The 18,950-nt window shown below is 35.7% G+C and overlaps 1 protein-coding gene across 4 annotated transcripts in view; it reads right to left on the bottom strand.

The window, feature by feature from the left end:
• Positions 1-6: 6 nt before the first annotated feature.
• The window catches only part of PAK2 (p21 (RAC1) activated kinase 2), a 59,035-nt gene continuing 40,091 nt past the window's right edge, over positions 7-18,950 (bottom strand). For all 4 annotated transcript variants that reach the window (XM_007431438.4, XM_025168679.2, XM_007431437.4 and 1 more), the window contains 5 exons: positions 15,967-16,084; positions 10,051-10,150; positions 8,378-8,574; positions 4,664-4,801; positions 7-3,658 (listed from right to left, as the gene is read on the bottom strand). In XM_007431438.4, coding sequence (XP_007431500.1) covers positions 3,572-3,658; positions 4,664-4,801; positions 8,378-8,574; positions 10,051-10,150; positions 15,967-16,084 — 640 coding nt within the window. In that variant the 3' untranslated portion in view covers positions 7-3,571. The remainder of the gene's footprint in view (positions 3,659-4,663; positions 4,802-8,377; positions 8,575-10,050; positions 10,151-15,966; positions 16,085-18,950) is intronic.

Here is an 18,950-nt window from a genome sequence, read left to right as displayed (position 1 = left end):
CCTCAATCATTTTAAAAATGTTTATTTCTAGCCCTGAAAGAATCATTAAACATAGACAAATACAGTAGTTAATATTGTGGTAACATTAAATAACAGAATGGAATTAAATTATATGAAAGCAACAAAATTTGAAGACAATTTAAAAAAAATTAAAAGCTTGCATTGTTTTTATCTCCATCTGACAAAGAAAGAGAAGGAACAAAGAAAGAAATCATTAATTCCAGCTACAAAAACAAATTCTTCAACACTTAACAAAAAAGTTAATTTACTCCATCAGCATATGCGTATGATGACCACTTAAGTTAACTGGATATAATTTCAAATGATGAATGACTCCAACCCAAACCCAAACCTAAACTGAACATGCTTTATTTTGTACTGTGCATAACTGTATTTTAATATCTTGGAGGGCTAAGAGCTCATCATTCCAGATAAGCCTGCTTTCATGGAATGAGATACGTTTCTTCTCATTATAGTTTCACACCATCAAACATACAGGGCAGTCTAGTGTAAAATACAGACGCTGATTTACACAATTTATTTGATGGCAGTGGTGAGTTCTGTTTATGAATTCATACACTCATGAACCTTTGTCATCCCAGTTTTAATGTTAAAGATATGTAATAGTTAAAGTTATCCAATTAAAACCTCCTCCCTCTTCAGCAACCTCCACAAAACAGTATTTTGATTTCGGAAATTGCCAAGTATCATGTATGATTTAAGGTGGACAGTCTCAAAACTTAATCTGGCTCTATGTTTTATGTTGACAAAAACAAATTTGTTTCAGAAATATGTCCCTCATGACTGAATGAAGCAGCCAATATTTATCCACCTTATTACTGGAAATATGGTTAAGGCAGTTAGTAGGAATGTCAGGAGTCAAGAATCTTTCAATGTACTGCTCAGTACTGACTCCTATCCAAATATATTAACCTCCAGCATTTAGCTTTCTAGGCTCAAAGTCCAAATCAAACCTCAAAGAGGGGGAAAATTGCTTTCTGTGTCTAAATCAAGTAATTCATGTTTAACTATACAAATTACAAACATAACTATGTAATAACCATAGGTTAGAAACTTTCTGATGTTTTGTTTATCTAATGGAAAGTTCCCATCAATTCATTTCCATTTCTATCCTTTTTAATGAATAATGGGCACAAAAGTTAGACGATTATATAAGCTGCAGGTTACATTTAAAGAATGTCAAATAGACATAATTTGGAGTACTCGATACCACAAGGCAAAAAGAGAGTGTACAATGTATTTCAACAACTCCTGTGCTAATCCAATTGTAAGCAACTTTAAATGATTTGAAAAACATCACTAAAATTCAGTTCATTACTTACTAAAATCTGTTTTTATTAAGGTGACAATAAATGTTAAGAATTTAAGTATTCAAAAGAGAACTACCTTTTCACACTATTATAAAAAACACTAAAACACACATATCCACAGGAGCCTTCATTTCTACATATTCCATTGCCAGCAACAGACAAAGACCCAGTAAAAAGATTAAATTAACTGGAATTTTAATGTCTTGATTTGGTTCACATTTATCAATATAAGATCAAAATTATTTAACTTCTATAGCATGAATATTGAAAACCATTTTTAAAAGAAAGAACTGGACTTAAAATACAACTCAGACTAGGACATCATACCTCCTTGGACCAAACCAAAACACATTCAAAATATTCTGAAAATAAATAGACTTTGTTATACAATTTTCAGATTAATACTTCTGACAAATATGGATCTGCAGGCTAGAGTGTGGCATTGCTTTTAGTTGCATTAATAAGGCATTGTTGGTAACAATCAGAATGCAAAGAAGTTCCAAGGTGTAAAGGAATTGGAGCCCTTTCTAATACAGTGGATCAAAACCTGGAATATGGCCAGCACCCATTTTACAATAGCTTCATCATGATGTTCTTATATGAATATTGTTCACAAACAGAAAAAGGGCTTATCACTGACCATGAGAAAAGCTACAAGAGGCAGCCTCTTAACTAGGGTTTTAAGAAACTCTCCCCAAAATACCATCTAGGAATGCAAGAAAGCTAGAGCACCAAATTAAATAATGTCTTATGTTATTATTTGGCACATTATCATTCAGAAATTTTCTATCAAGGTCAGCTGTACAAAAAAAAAAATACAATGATTTTAGATTGGAGCAATGTGAGAGTCTCCAAGTTACATCTTGCCACATCAACAAGAAGTTAACTTGATTTATTTTTTTAATTAGTTTCTTTTATCATGAGAGGCATTTCATCTTGTTTTTCTCCTTAATCATAATAGTAAAGTTTTTGAAGAGAAAGGATCACCAAGACAAATTTCCCTAGTCATTCACAAGCCAATTCCAATCATATGAACCTAAATTATTCTATTATCTCCCATTTTTATCTGTACAAAATAGCACTTCTGGTGTTCTGAGGCTTTAGTCAGCTGAATCATATAAAAAGTCTTGGATCTTCCATTTTTGCAAATCTGCTGGGTCTTTTGTTAGTAGAAATAATATGTATATATTTATATTTATATTTTTATATATATAAAGAAAGAGACCTCTAATACTTAGTCCTGACAATTCCAAATTTGCTTTGGAGAGAAATGTACAACATATACAAAATGTATTTAATACAAAGAAGGGTAATTTTAAAAATCAGAAGGCACCAGCATAAAGCCCAAAGCCCAAGTCAGAACATGGATAAAGCACTTTGCTATAAAACAACACACTTTCAAGACATTGCTTTAAAAGGTTACCAATAAGCCTATACAGGTAAGTAACAAGTGGAAGACAATTCACAGGATTGGGGTTTTCTTCCCAAGCTCAAAGGATGGTTTCAGTACTGAAAAGAAAATAAAGACTTTTCCCATTACCCAACAGTCATTCAATCTCCAACATTCAGAGGCATCTTTCCCTTATATTACAAAGTCCATGCATAAATTTCTACATCCAATTGTGCTGAGCCGCTTTCTTTCCACTCTGCCTATGTTCTGTTCTTTGTTTACGAACAGCTACTAAATAATTACAGTCCCCAGGTATCTGAATGGTTAACATCAAAAGGGTTATACCTAACTACATATTAAAAGGAGAAAGAGGAACTTCCACATTTCTATCTGTCTTAAATAACTCAAAAGTTCCCATAGTTTGAATTATTGCCTAGCAAAGGAAACCTAAGGTGAAAAAAGATCAGCAGATTAAAGTAATGCCTCCCTCTAAAAGCTTGAATCAGTTGTTCAAGTATTGCAAGTGCTCAAATCAGAGCACAGGTGGGAACTGTTACAACAAAGTCACTGAAAAACAACTCACGGGCATAGCAAAATATATTTGAGTTGTCTGCAGAAGTGGTGAAAAGGCCAGTGATTCAGTTTACAACTTCTTCAAGACTTGCAGAAAAGTTCACTATTATCATCATTTTTCTTCTCTTGTATCTTCAAGCTGAGGTGAATTTTTTCCCTTCTGCAGACTTTCAATATCCCTAACAAGAGCAACAACTTGAATATTATGAAGATTTAAACAAAAAACAAAACAAACAAACAAACAAAACCAGGAATGATGAAGGCCACAGCAGCAATGCTAGCGATTACTCTTCATGGCTTCTTTGGCCGCTAGAATCAATGGTGTCAAACTTGACAAAGGTTTTGCCAGTTTCAAGAAAGGATGCTAATGGAAAGAGAAACAGGAAGTTTTAATAGATAAATACTTCAAAATACCATTTCAAAACTAACACTTTGAAAACAATCCAAAAATGAGATTATACACAAACATTATATTGTTCATATGGGTGCCTGAGAAAACTGACAAAGATAGTGTATTAAGACAAAGAACAAGCATGCAAACCTGGGGCAGATTCAGTACTCAAAACATTAATTCACAGAAGTAACTCCACAGATGGATGTTACAATGAGGGAAGAACATTCTTTCACCATTTCCTTGCCAGAAGTTATTTTATTTAAATAAATGTGATTATAACTACCTTGCTATGCTATGAACAGTGATTGGGTGAACGCAAGTCCAATAAATTGTGGCTCTTAACTCTCAGACTTTGTTAAATGGCACTAACTATATCTTTCATGAATGGAACAAGACCGAGAAGTCTGCAAATTCTTCCTATTCTAAGGAACTCCACTAAAGTAACTGCAGATGCCATCTTTCTATACAGTGACTATTCTTAGCTGCATTTTTGCAAGCACAAGACCATCATCTTAGGAAGGCCATATGGTTGTCTTCCTTTCTCTCCTTCATGACAGTCTTCCTGTAACAGCAAACTGAATCATGCATCTACATTTGAAAGACAGACTTTTAATTTCAGTTTGAGCTGGAGTGGAAAAGGAACAAGTGGAGGTATATAGCATCTTGACACAATTACTAAATCCTATAGTATTTAGGCCAGAGTGGTAGGGATTCTGCAGTATACCAAAGGAAGAGAAAGGGTAATAGTCTGTTTTCCACTGGTTGTGGAAGCACACACACTCTTCTCTTTCCAAGAAAGTACATATTAATGCATACGAGAGTGGAACAGAAAGATTGCATCTAGCTATCCAAGAATTCAAAAGAAATAAGGCAGCAACAAGAAATCAGACTAGGAAACTTCCCAGATCCTCCCCTAATGAAAATGTATTTTATTTATATTTAACATTCTTAATTTACACACTTTAGCTCCTTTACCTGTAACAGTTCTCTGGCTGATCCTCTTTTCTCTACATCCATTTCCAAACAACTATTTAAAAAGTCACGGAATATTGGAGTCAGTTTCTCTGGGCTCTGCAGCTCTGGGGTGCCATTAGTTGCTATTAAATATAATGCCTGTAAGGAAAAACCCTGAGCATTAATAAATCAAAAGCTGATTTGAATTTTTCTGTATTTGACTTTAAATCACACAATTTGAAGAGTCATGAAGATTATCCAGTCTTGGTGATATTCTGCTACAGTATATTCCAGAAAATCCTGGTTTTCAGAAGCTGAACAGGGATACCCAAAAAGGAAAAACTAAAAAATGGCTGACACACACCCATTCACACTGCTTATCATTATTTCATTGAGAAGCTTTTTATTCTGATCACGATGTGTTTCTCACTAGATGTATACTACAGTAATAAGATATCACTCTGTTATGTTCAACTGAGGCTTGGAATGAGTCCAACCACTTTCTTTCCTCACCACTACTGGACTCTTAGTGGGCCTGTACTGTGATTTTGGAGGTCACCCAGTACCCTGAAATACCACTACAACTTCCATTCACTCATTACTTCCTTCTGGAATGGACATATCCCACTTACACATCCAGATTACATTCCCCTTGGTTCTTTTAAATAGTTTAGTCTGTCTGTGAGATGTTGTGGTATGTATTTTTATATGGGTGTTACTTGCAGCAGCCACTTTATAGAAGTGTGTGTGTGGGTGTGTGTATGTGTAAGGGGGGGAATTATTTGTTGAGGTTTATTGTTGCTTAATGTTATGTTTTGGTTGTTTTGGTTGTTAGCCACCCAGAGTCAGTATAGAGAAATGGGTGGCCATATAAATTAAAATGAATGAATGAATTTAAAAGAAATTAAAAAAAAGAAATTAAACAAGCCCTAAGTGGATTTGGACTAGGAGACTTGAGAGAATGCCTTCTCCTGCAAGATTCCCACCCACCACTAAGATCATTTGGGGAGGCCTTTTTCCAACAGCAGCCAGTCCATTTCACTTCCACTTGGGTTGAGCTTTCTCTATAGCTGCCCAGAGGATAATATGGGAGCAGACAGTCATACTAATATTTAAAAAGGATTTAGAAACACACTTGTTTCAATTGCCTTTCATATTTAATTGGTAATTTACCAATACAGGTTTGTTAAATAAATAACTCTTTTCCAAAATGATCATTTAATTCTATTGTAATGTAAGATTTTATAATTTCATGTTTTTATTATGAGAGTTTTAATATTTTTGTACTATCCAAGGGCTTTTATGGGTGATAAATAAAAAATAAAAGAACAATAAGAAAACAGAAGGTGCACCTACTAAAATAAGCCAAAAGCATACAAAGTACATTATGGTTTACCCCAACCCTTCCCAACTTGGGCACCTAGCCACTATATCAAGAATCTGACAGTTGAATTCCATATATCTGGAAAGTCCCCAGTTGGGGGAAGTTGGCTTTTCCTTACATGTGAATCAGTTCCATAACTTTTTAGGATCTCAGGTAGATGACTTGCTAGCATGACACTTAAGACACTGTAGCGGGTGATATAGCTAGCATGTAGTAACTGATACCTTCTTATATGAAAATAGAGTAAAGATGCAACATTTCATTCTTCTGACAATTTTTAATAGTAATTTTATTTAAAATAATTACAATAAAAATACAAACTAAAAAAATAAAATAGAAAAATAGAAGGTGCAGAAAAGAAAAAGAAAATAGGAAAAATAGAAAAGAAAAATAAGAATATAGTAAAGAAAAGAAATATATAAGGAAATGACTTCCCCCTTCATCACAAGTATAAACCATTTTGGTAACTTGTCACCTTCTCTTAAAATACAACAAATGATCTCTTCTTCCCATATCCCATCTCTTATGTATAAACAAATCCTTAAAACCTTGTCATTTCAGTCCTGATGGCAGCAAAAGTCCATTAAGGGTTAACAGAGTTAACAACATTTTAACTTTGTTCAAATAAACCAACTTTATATTCCTTCCTGTTACTTTTAACAAACTTGGTCGTTAGTCCCTTCAAATAATGTCCTAGAACGATCTCTTTTCATTTTTTCTTTGTCCCTTTTCACAAAATTCTTCAAAGCTTTAAACAAGCCTCTTTTGTAAATCCAATATAGGAAAATTATCCAGGTTACTCTCTTGGTTTGTTATTTGTATATCCCTTTTAATTATTAATACATCAGCCAGTTTCTTTTCTGTGTCCAGTGTAGCATATTTTTCCGTATCATTCTTGTAGCCTGTCATTTTTAAATCCACTGTCAGATCAGTCTCAGTCTTGTCCAACAAAACCTGTTTCTCTTCCATAACATCTTTTAAACATAGTCTATCTATAGAGGCCGACACTCTTAAAACTAACTTCTGGGTCCACTGTTCAAAAATATCCTTCAATATGTCCAATGTTAAAATATTTTACTCCATTCTGTATTAGTAAGTCAAGTTTAAGTGTTCTTCTCCTTTAATTGTAATCTTTAGTTCTTTCTAGTTCCCTCTAGTGTCCAACCTTCAAAGTCCCATCCTATGGTGAAAGCAATTAGAAAAGGCAGTATCCTTTTGAAGGCACAAACCGTGTTTTGAGTAAGATGGTTATTCCCTCATCTCCCAAAGCTCTAAACCTGCCAGAGACCACTGTCTTGCGCTCTCCTCACAAGGAGCAGCTGTTTGGAGCACTTGTGGGCAATCTCAAGTTCTCTCCTTGTCCGGAAAGGAATTACAAAGAGCTGATCTACTTGCTGGCTCTTCATTCCACCGCAGTTGTTGTTGGCTCTACTTTTCTTGGAGCTGTCTCTTCAGTTTGCCATTTCTTCCTCCTTCTGACAAATTTTGAATTATGGTGAAATTGCAGAGTTTTTGTTGTTGTTGTTGTAAAGCCAATCTTTCTCTTTATGTCTGCACAAAAACGTGTATTTCTTCCTATTCCTATAGGTTGAAGTATATGAACAGTTTCACTTAAATGCTTGCATTACGTTTTAAGTGGGAAAAATAAAAAAAAACAGTGTGCAAAGCTGAAGTAGAAGCTCAAGAAACTTCCAGGTACCTTATTTAATTTTAATGGATGAAAGCATAACATTATGTTTAGCTGTTCAGTGGATTAAAACTCTGAATCTTTAAAAAACTTCATAGAGGGTTTTCTTTCAGGTCTGCATCTTTCTGAAGATGCTGGCTCAGACAGCTACAGAGAAACGTACAAAAGCCTACATCAACAGCAGCAGTTTTGTAAGCTAGTAGCTCTGTCCTCATTAGCCTATGGTAGAATGACACACAAATGAGCAAGCTCTATGCCTCAGCCTAACTTCATACAGGCCTTAGCCTAATCTAATTAACTTTCTATAAAAATTGTCAACCCTTCTCCACAACCAGCTTAATCAGGAAAACGAGAGAAAATGGGTGGTCCCAATTCATTTCTTCCTCTGTCCAACCCATCCCATGCATGCAATCACCCAAGAAAATACTCTTAAAGGAATGTGACCCTCATCAGAATAAAACAGTTCCTCACCTCTATTTTGCAACTCTGAGTTTTTTTAAACATTATTTTAGTAAGATAAATTAGCACACATTTTCAGAGGATGGCTAAAATGTATTTACTAAGCTTTACTACTAGCGACTGTTTTAACATCCAAACATTTCCTCCAGCAAAAGATCACACAGCTTTTTTAGTGCTTTGTGGGACAGACTGCTGTAGTACTTACCCTCAAAGGGTTTTCATTGAGATAGGGTGGTTCACCTTCAACCATTTCAATAGCCATTATACCCAGAGACCAGATATCCACTTTAGGGCCATAAGCCTTCCGTGTGACCACTTCAGGAGCCATCCAATATGGTGTTCCAACCATTGTACTACGTTTGCTTTGCTCTGGGGTAATCTGAGCACAAAAGCCAAAGTCAGCTGCAGAAAAAAAAGAGGTGGGGAGCAAATATGTCTTAAATATATTACCAAAGTCATCTTTGACATCTTTATCACCCCAATTATCCCTGAACAAAGAGCTATTTTATGCTATTGCTTTTTCTGACACTGAATTTTGAAAAAGACGACCACTGAAAAACTCCAGGTTACTACCAATCACTAGGTTGTAACAACAGACTTACTGTAATATTATGCTTGACCCATTATAAGCACTCAGTATTCATTTTAAGTTAGAAATGTCCCTAATGTTTCACACATCACAGTTAAACACCCCAATTTAAAAAATATATATACCAAAGTTGACTTCATTTGGGCAGGAAATATGGGAATTCTGAAAGAAATTTCCTCTGAAACATATTATTCTTGGTAATCAGACTAAATCAAGCAGAATACTGATTAGCAATCTATAGGGGAAAAAAAAAAGAACCTTATAACATTATGTTTCAGGTGCAAATTGAATAGTGCAACCCAGGACAGATCCTGATGCAACTGATAAGGAACACCACAAAAGGGTAGGAAAGTATAAAAGCAATACACACTCCAACACAATATATTACTTTTTGTTCATTTATGTTTGGGGTGGGATGTCTGTTTTAACCATGACTTGATCTATACATAGGTTGTAAAACAGGATGAAAAGTAGACTTTCATCAATCCAACCTAGAGAGAATAATTATATATTTGAATGATACTGTCTTTGAACAACTCCTATAAATAAAAAGCCAGCACAAAAAGCAGAGAAAAACTCTGCATGCTATCAATCATATAACCAACTTTAGCCCATTAATATTCCGTCTAAAAAAAATGCATGCAAACAGAAGGTTGCAAACAGAAGGTAAAGTACAAATTCCAAGATCTGTACCAGTTTTGTATCTGCAGTTCACCTTTTACACAGTGCTACATTCATAAATAACAATCCCCACCTGCAATATGGTTCAGTCACATTAGAATTGTTACCAGCCACACTTTGGACTAGAAGTCTTGTTTCAGCTGCATCGATATAAAATGCTGAAGATGTTCAAAACTCTATCATTGAAAACACACCCTTCATAACATGAGAACAGGTATAGTCTAATTTTAACACCTCTCTCTTCAATTTAAAAACCTCTAAACCAAAATTTTATAAAATAACTTTTTATTTTTATTTAATTGTATAAAAATAAGACGGACAGATTTTAAAGATAATCCTTTTGCTTATCAATATTACGATGCATATGTTGAATATGCTGAAAGCAAAACCTGTTCAATTTGTACTTCCTTGCTTCTTAAGCATTGGGTCCCATCTTAAACTAGAGAGGGAAGGAAAGATAATGCCACAAACAATATTGGCTGGCTGAATAATTTCATTGTTAGTCTAATCAAGGTTGCCACCTGCTGGCTTAAAAATGAAAACTTAATGGTGATGTATAGATTAACATTACTTTTATAATATGAAAGCTGGAACTGTCATGTACTTACTCAGCTTAACTGAACCATCCATTCCCAAAAGCACATTGTCACTTTTAATATCCCTGTGAATCACCTGGTTGGCATGCAGGAATTCCAATGCCTGCAAACACTGCATGAAGACAATTGAAGCGTTTATTGGCTAAACAAATTCAAAATTTATATTGGCTAACTGAATGGTCTCAGTAGCTAAACTGGATTTAAGTACAGGTAGTCCTCACTTAACAACCACAACTGGGACCGGCAATTTCATCGCTAGGTGATGCAGTCATTAAATGAAACATCATGTCATTGCACCAGACTTACATCAGTTGCTCTGCAACCGTTAAGGAAATCACCCATGTGATTAAGTAAGACATCACATGACTGTGACTTGCATTTTTACTGCCAGCTTTTCCATTGATTTTGCTTGTTGGAAGCCAGCTGTGAAGCTTGCAAATGGTGATCATGGGACCACAGGATGCTGCAACAGTTGTAAATGCACACCAGTTGCAAAGTACCCAAATCATGATCATGTGACCACGGGGACTCTGCAATGGTCACAACTTCAAATGGTTGCTAAACAGGACAGTTGTTGAGGACTACCTGTATCTCCAGAGCCTTGAAGTACTTCACGTTTACTTAATCAAAGAAAAAAACGTTTCCAAAAATTCTCAGTTAACATCTTAGAAATCAAATTTGAAATGAAACCACAATTCTTTTTACTAGGTATTATCCCAGAACATATCAATAAAAAATACAATATCTGACTCGGAACGTAAACTTAGAGAATACGCAGCAATGGCAAAATTAACACTATATATACATTACAGAAGTTTAACTAAATTTAAGCAAGAATGGCTTCCATGTATAATATACAGTACTGTGCAAAAGTCGTAGGCAGGTGTGAAAAAATGCTGTAAAGTAAGAATGCTTTTAAAAATATATATTGTAATTGTTTATGTTTATCAATTTACAAAATGCAAAGTGAGCGAACAGAAGAAAAACCCAAATCAAATCAATATTTGGTGTGACCACCCTTTGCCTTCAAAACAGCATCAATTCTTCTAGGTACACTTACACACAGTTTTTGAAGGAACATGCCAGGTAGGTTGTTCCAAACATCTTGGACAACTAACCACAGATCTCCTGTGGATGCAGGCTGCCTCAAATCCTTCTGTCTCTTCATGTAATCCGAGACAGACTCGATGATGTTGAGATCTGTGGGGGCCAAACCATCACTTCCAGGATTCCTTGTTCTTCTTTATGCTGAAGATCGTTCTTAATGACATTGGCTATATGTTTGGGGTGGTTGTCCTACTGCAGAATAAATTTGGGGCCAATCACCCGCTTCCCTGATGGTATGGCATGATGGATAAGTATCTGCCTGTATTTCTCAGCATTGAGGACACCATTGATCCTGACCAAATCTCCAACTCCATTTGCAGGAATGTAGCCCCAAACTTGCAAGGAACCTCTACCATGCTTCGCTGTTGCCTGCAGACACTTATTATTGTACCACTCTCCAGCCCTTTGGTGAACAAACTGCCTCCTGCTACAGCCAAATATTTCAAATTTTGACTCATCAGTCCAGAGCGCCTGCTGCCATTTTTCTGCACCCCAGTTCCTATGTTTTTGTGCATAGTTGAGTTGCTTAGCCTTGTTTCCATGTCAGAGGTATGGCTTTTTGGCCACAATTCTTCCATGAAGACCACTTCTGGCCAGACTTCTCCAGACAGTAGATGGGTGTACCTGGGTCCCACTGGTTTCCGCCAGTTCTGTGCTGATGGCACTGCTGGACATCTTCCAATGTCGAAGGGAAGTAAGCATGATGTGTCTTTCATCTGCTGCATTAAGTTTCCTTGGCTGACCACTGTGTCTACGGGCCTCAACGTTGCTCGTTTCTTTGTGCTTCTTCAAAAGAGCTTGAACAGCACATCTTGAAACTCCAGTCTGCTTTGAAAGTTTTGCTTGGGAGAGACCTTGCTGATGCAGTATAACTATCTTGTGTCTTGTTGCTGTGCTTAGTCTTGCCATCATGTATGACCTGTGACATGAAACTCTCTTCCACAACCTCACCTTAGTAGCAGAGTTTGGCTGTTCCCCAGTTTTAAGCCTCCTACACAGCTTTTTCTGTTTCAGTTAATGACTGTTTCAACCTACATATGAAATTGATGATCATTAGCACCTGCTTGGTATAATTGGTTAATCATACACCTGACTCTAGTCCTACAAGATCCCTGACTTTGTGCAAGCATACAAAGTGTGCAAGTGTAAGAATTGATGCTGGTTTCAAGCCAAAGGGTAGTCACACCAAATATTGATTTGATTTAGATTTTTCTTCTGTTCGCTCACTTTGCACTTTGTAAATTGATAAGCAGAAACAATTACAATATATATTTTTGAAAGCATTCTTACTTTACAGCATTTTTTCACACCTCCTTAAAACTTTTGCACAGTACTCTATATTACGCAGCAAGGGAAATACAAACATTTAGAGTATAAACATAAATTTTAGAAACCATAAACACTGTAAATCAGTTGGAATACAAAGAAGAGGGAAGTCAGAAACCAAATACGTGTCTATGCTATATTTAATAGATTTTTTTCTATGTTTTTTTCTTTTCTTTTAGCATTTACAAATAATAATACAATGGAGATTTTAGAACTAAACTTAAAGATTTATATTCTTTTCCATACCATAAAAATAACTCAATGTACTTTGTCTAGTATGATCAATCTTTTATTAATGTTATATTGAGCATTAATGATATAACTTTAGTAATTCTCTTTGCCCACTTATACTTTTTGCAATTATATCTTTGTTTTAAATAAATACATCTCAGTTAACCACAGTACTTTTTGTTTGTGTCTAGAAATGTATTTACTTATTGTATTTTTTGTATTTACTTTATTTACTTATTTTATTTATATTTATTTATTTATATGTATTTACTAATGTATTTACTTATTGTATTTCCACCATAAACAACATGGACTTCCTTCATCTAAAACTAATGTCTATGTATACTGAGGTGAGTTATGCCACTCTGCCACGTGTAATATTGATTTAAATGCTCTGATTCATCTCCATAATCAACTGATTTTGCAACAGACCAAATTTTAACCTAACAAAGTACTGTTAATTTGCATAACGAAATATGGAGACTTCCAAACTGGAGGAGAGAAAATAAGTGTTTTAGAAGAATTATATACTCAGTGTACATATGCATGTGTGTGCGCACATGTGTGCATACACACATGAATACACACACACTCCTACCTATCAACAGCATATGAAATCTCTCAATTACATAAAATTGCCAAATTATGAAAATTGATGACAAGCAGATTGTCAGCCAGTTTGCTTCTTTGCCGCAGTGAAATACATTCCTCCCATTTTGAGTTTTAAATTATCCATATGAAAACATAAGCATAAAAATATTACGTATGATTGGGAATAGTAAAAACTTGGTGGGATGACTTATGACTAGAATATACCAACTAAAGGATACAATTTGTTGAACAGTAACAGCAGTAAGAAAAATGAAGGAGAAATTACACATCTTAAAAGCATCAACACTTGCTAAAAAATCGGAGTGAATGAATTTGGCTATGCTACACAGAGTACCTGAATTAAAGTAAATGTTGAAATAAAGTAAAGTACTGCCCATCCAAACCAAGGAGATGATACACATGATGCTTCCCAAAAGATATTTAAGAACTTTTAGAGTACAAGGGATTTCAATTACCCCTGCATCTGTTGAAAGGCAAACTCTAGGAATCATCATCCTTTCAGGACAGTACTGAATTATTTTGTTGACCATTTTCTCCTTTAGAGACTGAAAGTAGGCACAAGTCCTTGCCTTAAAAGTAATCAATAGGGAAGACTTAGTTGAAGAAATGAAAAAAAGCTGAAACACTTGAGGGAAAGCAGTGTATAATGCTGGAGTTCTCAATTTTAATAGAAACTAAAGCTCAGTATAAACAGATGCATATTTTGTACTTCAAAAAAATAGAATTTAATCAATGCAGAGCAATTATAAGGGTTTTACAGCCTACAAAAAGGAACTCCAGATGGGTGGGAATTTGTAATAAAAACACTACTGGAAACTAATCCTATGAAGGAAGAAGAAAAGGAATAGAACACAAGAAGCCAAAGTAATTGTACAACAGGCAGAGCAAAGAGTTAAAAAACAAAACAAAACAAAACAGACACATATAGAAGGGGTAGAAAGCGAGAAAACAGATCATAGAGATATGTACAAATAGCCTGAAACTGTACCAAAGATGTCAGGGAATCTACAGCTCAGAATAAGCTAAAATTGCTGAAGAATAGTACGCAGAACTAAAACAGCTTCTTCAGAGAAGATAAAAAGAAAAGAATCAGTATACAGGCGGTCCTTGCTTAGCGACCACTAATTCAGCAACCTTTCAAACTTACAACAGTGCTGAACGAGTGGCACTTATGACCAGTCCTTGTAATTATGATGGTTGCAGCATCCTTGGGGTCACATGATCACTATCTGGGCACTTGGCGACCGACTTGCAATTACAACATTGCAGCATCTCGCAGTCATGTTATCACCATTTACGACTTTCACTGCTGGCTTCTGACAAGCAAAGTCAATGGGAGTTGCAAATGGCGACCACATGACATCATGCTTAATGAAAGCATGGGATTCGCTTAACAATGGCAACCAGAACTATTGGAACTGCCGTTGCCAAGCAGTGCAGTCACGTGATGTCACGCTTTACAACCACATCGCTTAGCAACAGAAATTCTGGTCCCAATTACTGTAGTTAAGTGAGGACTACCTACAAAGGTATGAGGACTATCTGCTCAATAAAGATGGTGAAATGCTAACAGATTAAAAAAAAGAGCAATTCAGCTCTTAGTTTGGCTCAGTCTTCTCCAACAAAACAATGTATTTCATTAGGCAATTGTGAAGAGCAGAATGAAGAAGCAAGACTGAAATTTGAGACTGGCAGAAACACATCCAGAAGTATCTATTTCCTGCAAACAGTTTAATACTCTAAGGGCAGATGAACTGCATCCTACTAAAGGAACTAACAGATGGTCTGCTTGAACACTTTATGTATTATCTGTCAGAAATCCTGAAGATTTCTGTCAAATAACTGGAAAAGGGCAACTGTCATTATCTTCCAAAAGGGAGAAAAAAATTGGTCAACTCTCTTATCAATGCCTGGGAAGATTCCCAAGCACTTCATAAAAAGAGAAATCTGTAAGCACCTTGAAAACAATGCCATAATTACCAGAAGTTAGTATGGATCTGTCCTCAGCAACAAATCTTGCCAGATTAACCCTCCTCATTTTTTAAATCAGGTAACTTCCTAAACAAAATTTTGGGAAAGCTCTAAAGGTAATACATCTTCCTTTCAGCAAAACATCTGACAAAGTACTCAATGACATTCTGGTTAATGTGTGCTAGTTACGTATGGGCTAGATAACATGACAATTAAATAGATACATAGCTAGTGTGGTAATCTCATTGCTGGTGAGCTACTAAGAGGCTACCAAAAGATTCACTTCTTGGCCTTCTAATCATCAACATGTTTAGTAATAAATTGGATGAAAAGATGGAAAGAATCCTTATCAAACCGCAGATCTCTCTTTCCTACTTGTATTTTTAGTCAAATATCTCCTATATATTCAGCCATCAGCATAGGCAAAGGCAGTTCAGGACTGCCTGCAACATGGATAGCCTCAGTACAAATGTGGGTCCAAGAGACTGATCCACACTATCATCTCTCCCATTAACATGGGGTTTATATCTAGAGTTTCTAGATTCAGAAGTTATTTTTTATCCAGGATATGTTTCCTCAGTATTTACATCCAGGAAATCAATCAACATCTACCAAATCTTGTATAACCATTGATATTTCCCAAAGTGGTAATTAAATCTATCTCTTCCTCTAATCACCCACCTCTCTGCAGACAGCAGCAATCTGGGCCTCATCCATACAAGTCTCTGTAACTACATCGGTAAGAGATCCACCAGCCAGATACTCCATTACAACAAAAAGTTCATCTCCAACCAGGTAACTGAAGACAGAAAATCAATGTTAAATTTCAACACACTGAAACAACTGTTTGAAGTTAGATTTGGAAAAGAAGCTGAAATAAATATGTAATATAAATTCATTAATGGTGGAGGTGTTATATATTACACCACTGCTGCGAGCCCTGCATTGGCTGCCAGCTGGCTTCTGAATACAATTTTAAATGCTAGCTTTAACCTATAAAAGCCCTTCATGGCTTAATGCAAAGGGACCTGCCTCCTTCAACCACAATCACCCTGACAAATACAAGCAACCTGGGAAAGACTAATGGTTCCCCATTACCAGGAAATTAGAAGGGCTAAGGCTAGGAGCAACACACACTTCCCATTATGGTCCTCTCATTGTGAAATAGTTTTTATCAGATATTAGGCTTGCTCTGATCCTATTGGCTTTTGAAAGTAAGTTAAAAGAGAGCTCTTCTGGGGCAATGCAGAATTGTTTATATGCTCCTATTTTAAGATAATTTAATTTACTACAATTGTTTTTATTATTTTTGTATTATGGATGTTTTTCATAATATGCTGCCAGTTGCATGATTGCAGACATTTAAAAAGGCAATAAACAAACAAACAAATGGATTAAATATGGGAGATTAGGTGTTGGAATGCTTTTCTGTAGCTAAGTAGCAGTATTCTCTCCCTTTGCCCACCCTTCCCTCCTGACTATGTGGGCTGAATCTACCCTAGACCAGATAGGACTTTTATCAAAACATCATGCAGATGCCTTCCACATCCTAGGCTGGGAAACAAACAGCAAAAAGTGCATTATCACATAAAGGTGGAGAAAAAGATACAACATTTAAACCCTGGATCTGTTACACAGAGTGGGCTGGGTTGCTAGAGTCAAAAGCATCCTTGAGAATGGGGAGGTGGGAAGGAGAATGACAAAACCTCTATTGCACCCTCACAATGCAAGTTCCACCCTTTCTGTTTGCGCACCATGACATCACGTGCATGTATGAAAGGGCTAGAGCTTGCAGTGCAACACTGCCTTCATTGTGTTCACAAAAGCAGCAAGATCCTGAAAATGTCCACAGCTAGAATCTACTTATCATCTTCAAGTAACTTATCTTCATTACGGTTTCTTGCGTCTGCAATAAAAGCAAGTTATCTATTCAAGTCTTGACCTTGACTCTTTTACTGTTCAGTTCAAAGTTTATTTCAGTCAAAGACCAGTATACAACAAAACAATCAACAAACAATTTGAAGGTAAAAGAGAAAGGCCAAATATAAAACACAAGCTAAAAGGAAAGAACAGATTATTATCAGTATTACCGGTATAAACTGTGCCTCTAAAGCTAAGAAACAGTGTTATTTGTCTAAAACTAAAATGTGAAACTAAAATTCTAAGACAGAAGTGTGTGTGTGTGTGTGTATTTAGTGTTATTCAAGAGTTAGTCACATGTGCACTAGATTAAGGAATGTGGGGGTTAATCAGCTTGGATCCTACCTCGCAGGCAGCATAACAGAATTTGGCAATGTCTAGGGAGGTAGAGTCCCTTTAATCCAAAAAAGAGTTTGTATACAGAAGGTATCAGAGTAATATGCGTACTTTACCAGATAAGGAGAAATAAAACATTTTAGTATCCATATAAAAGGAGCAGTACAGTAAAATATAGGCAATAAATTCTACAGCACTTGTATCACATGGACACAATCTGGCATCATATGGAATTTTTTTGTATCTGCCTTCCAGAATATGACTCTTCTACTGTTAGCTTCTGACATCCAGTGAGATAAAGAAATGTAGAGCTAATCCTCGCTTAACAACAGTCTAGAGTTACAATGGCCTTGGGAAAAGTGCTTTACGACCCCTGCAGTCACATGATCACAATTTGTAACCTTTTTATGACAGTCATTAAGTGAATCACATGGTCGCTAAGCAAATTCCAGTAAAAAATGTCCACTGGGGAAGTTAGATTAGCTTTACCACGTGATTCACTTAACGACCACGTGATTGCTTAACAACTGTGGTGATTCGCTTAACAACCATCATAAAAAAAAGTCATAAAATCAGCTCTGATTCACTTAACAACCAAATCACTTAGCAACCTAAATTCTGGTCCCTGTTGTGGTCAGATAGTGAGGACTACCTGTATATATCACTATTATCTATCTATCTGTCAGTTAATTAGTCCATCAGTAACAGTGAGTATCTTGGGTCTCTTTCTCCCAAATCATAACAGATTCCTTGATGTTTGTTTTCTAGCCTTGGATGTGGAAAGCACCCACATCTTCTTTTGAAAATGGTCTTGTCTGGCCTCAGACACTTTGCTTCCAGCCTTGGCAGCTTCAACCCTCACAGTACCTTTTATCAAGGCAGTAACTGCCCTGATGATTCAGCTGTTGCCTGAGTATCAGTAACATATCTAGTGTTAATCATCTCTCATATATACATGTAATTTACTGTTATTAAGTAACTATTACACTAAAAGTTGTCACAGAGAGAAAGATAGAAAGGAAGGCAAGTAAGGGCCACTATAGAAGTCTGTTCAGCTAGATGCTTCCCTCCCCACTCATCATTATCACCAACAGCCAAGAAGATTATAACTTAAAACATTTATTATATTGTTATTTGCAATGGGTTATATTCTTTGTAAGCAATTTTAGAAGGGCTGTGATCCTAAAAGATAGGACACAAATAATTATACTGTATTAATAGTAGTAATAGCCTTTTTTAAAAATAAGTAATGATTACTACATGAAAATCTTTAATTGTATTGTCTAAAATTGTTGTCTTTTATTAGAGAGTGACTTATTCCAAGATAAAAGTCTAATTATTGCAAAACAATACTAACTCAGATAAAGTGTTTCTTTTTGGAATTCCAAAGTTATATATTAATGTTTTAT

This window comes from Python bivittatus, unplaced genomic scaffold (genome assembly GCF_059951505.1).
Source record: "Python bivittatus isolate LINGU-HERP-01145 unplaced genomic scaffold, Pbiv_v1 ctg000980_np1212, whole genome shotgun sequence".
In the NCBI taxonomy this organism is placed as follows: domain Eukaryota; kingdom Metazoa; phylum Chordata; class Lepidosauria; order Squamata; family Pythonidae; genus Python; species Python bivittatus.
This window is presented reverse-complemented; position numbering and strand designations above follow the sequence as displayed.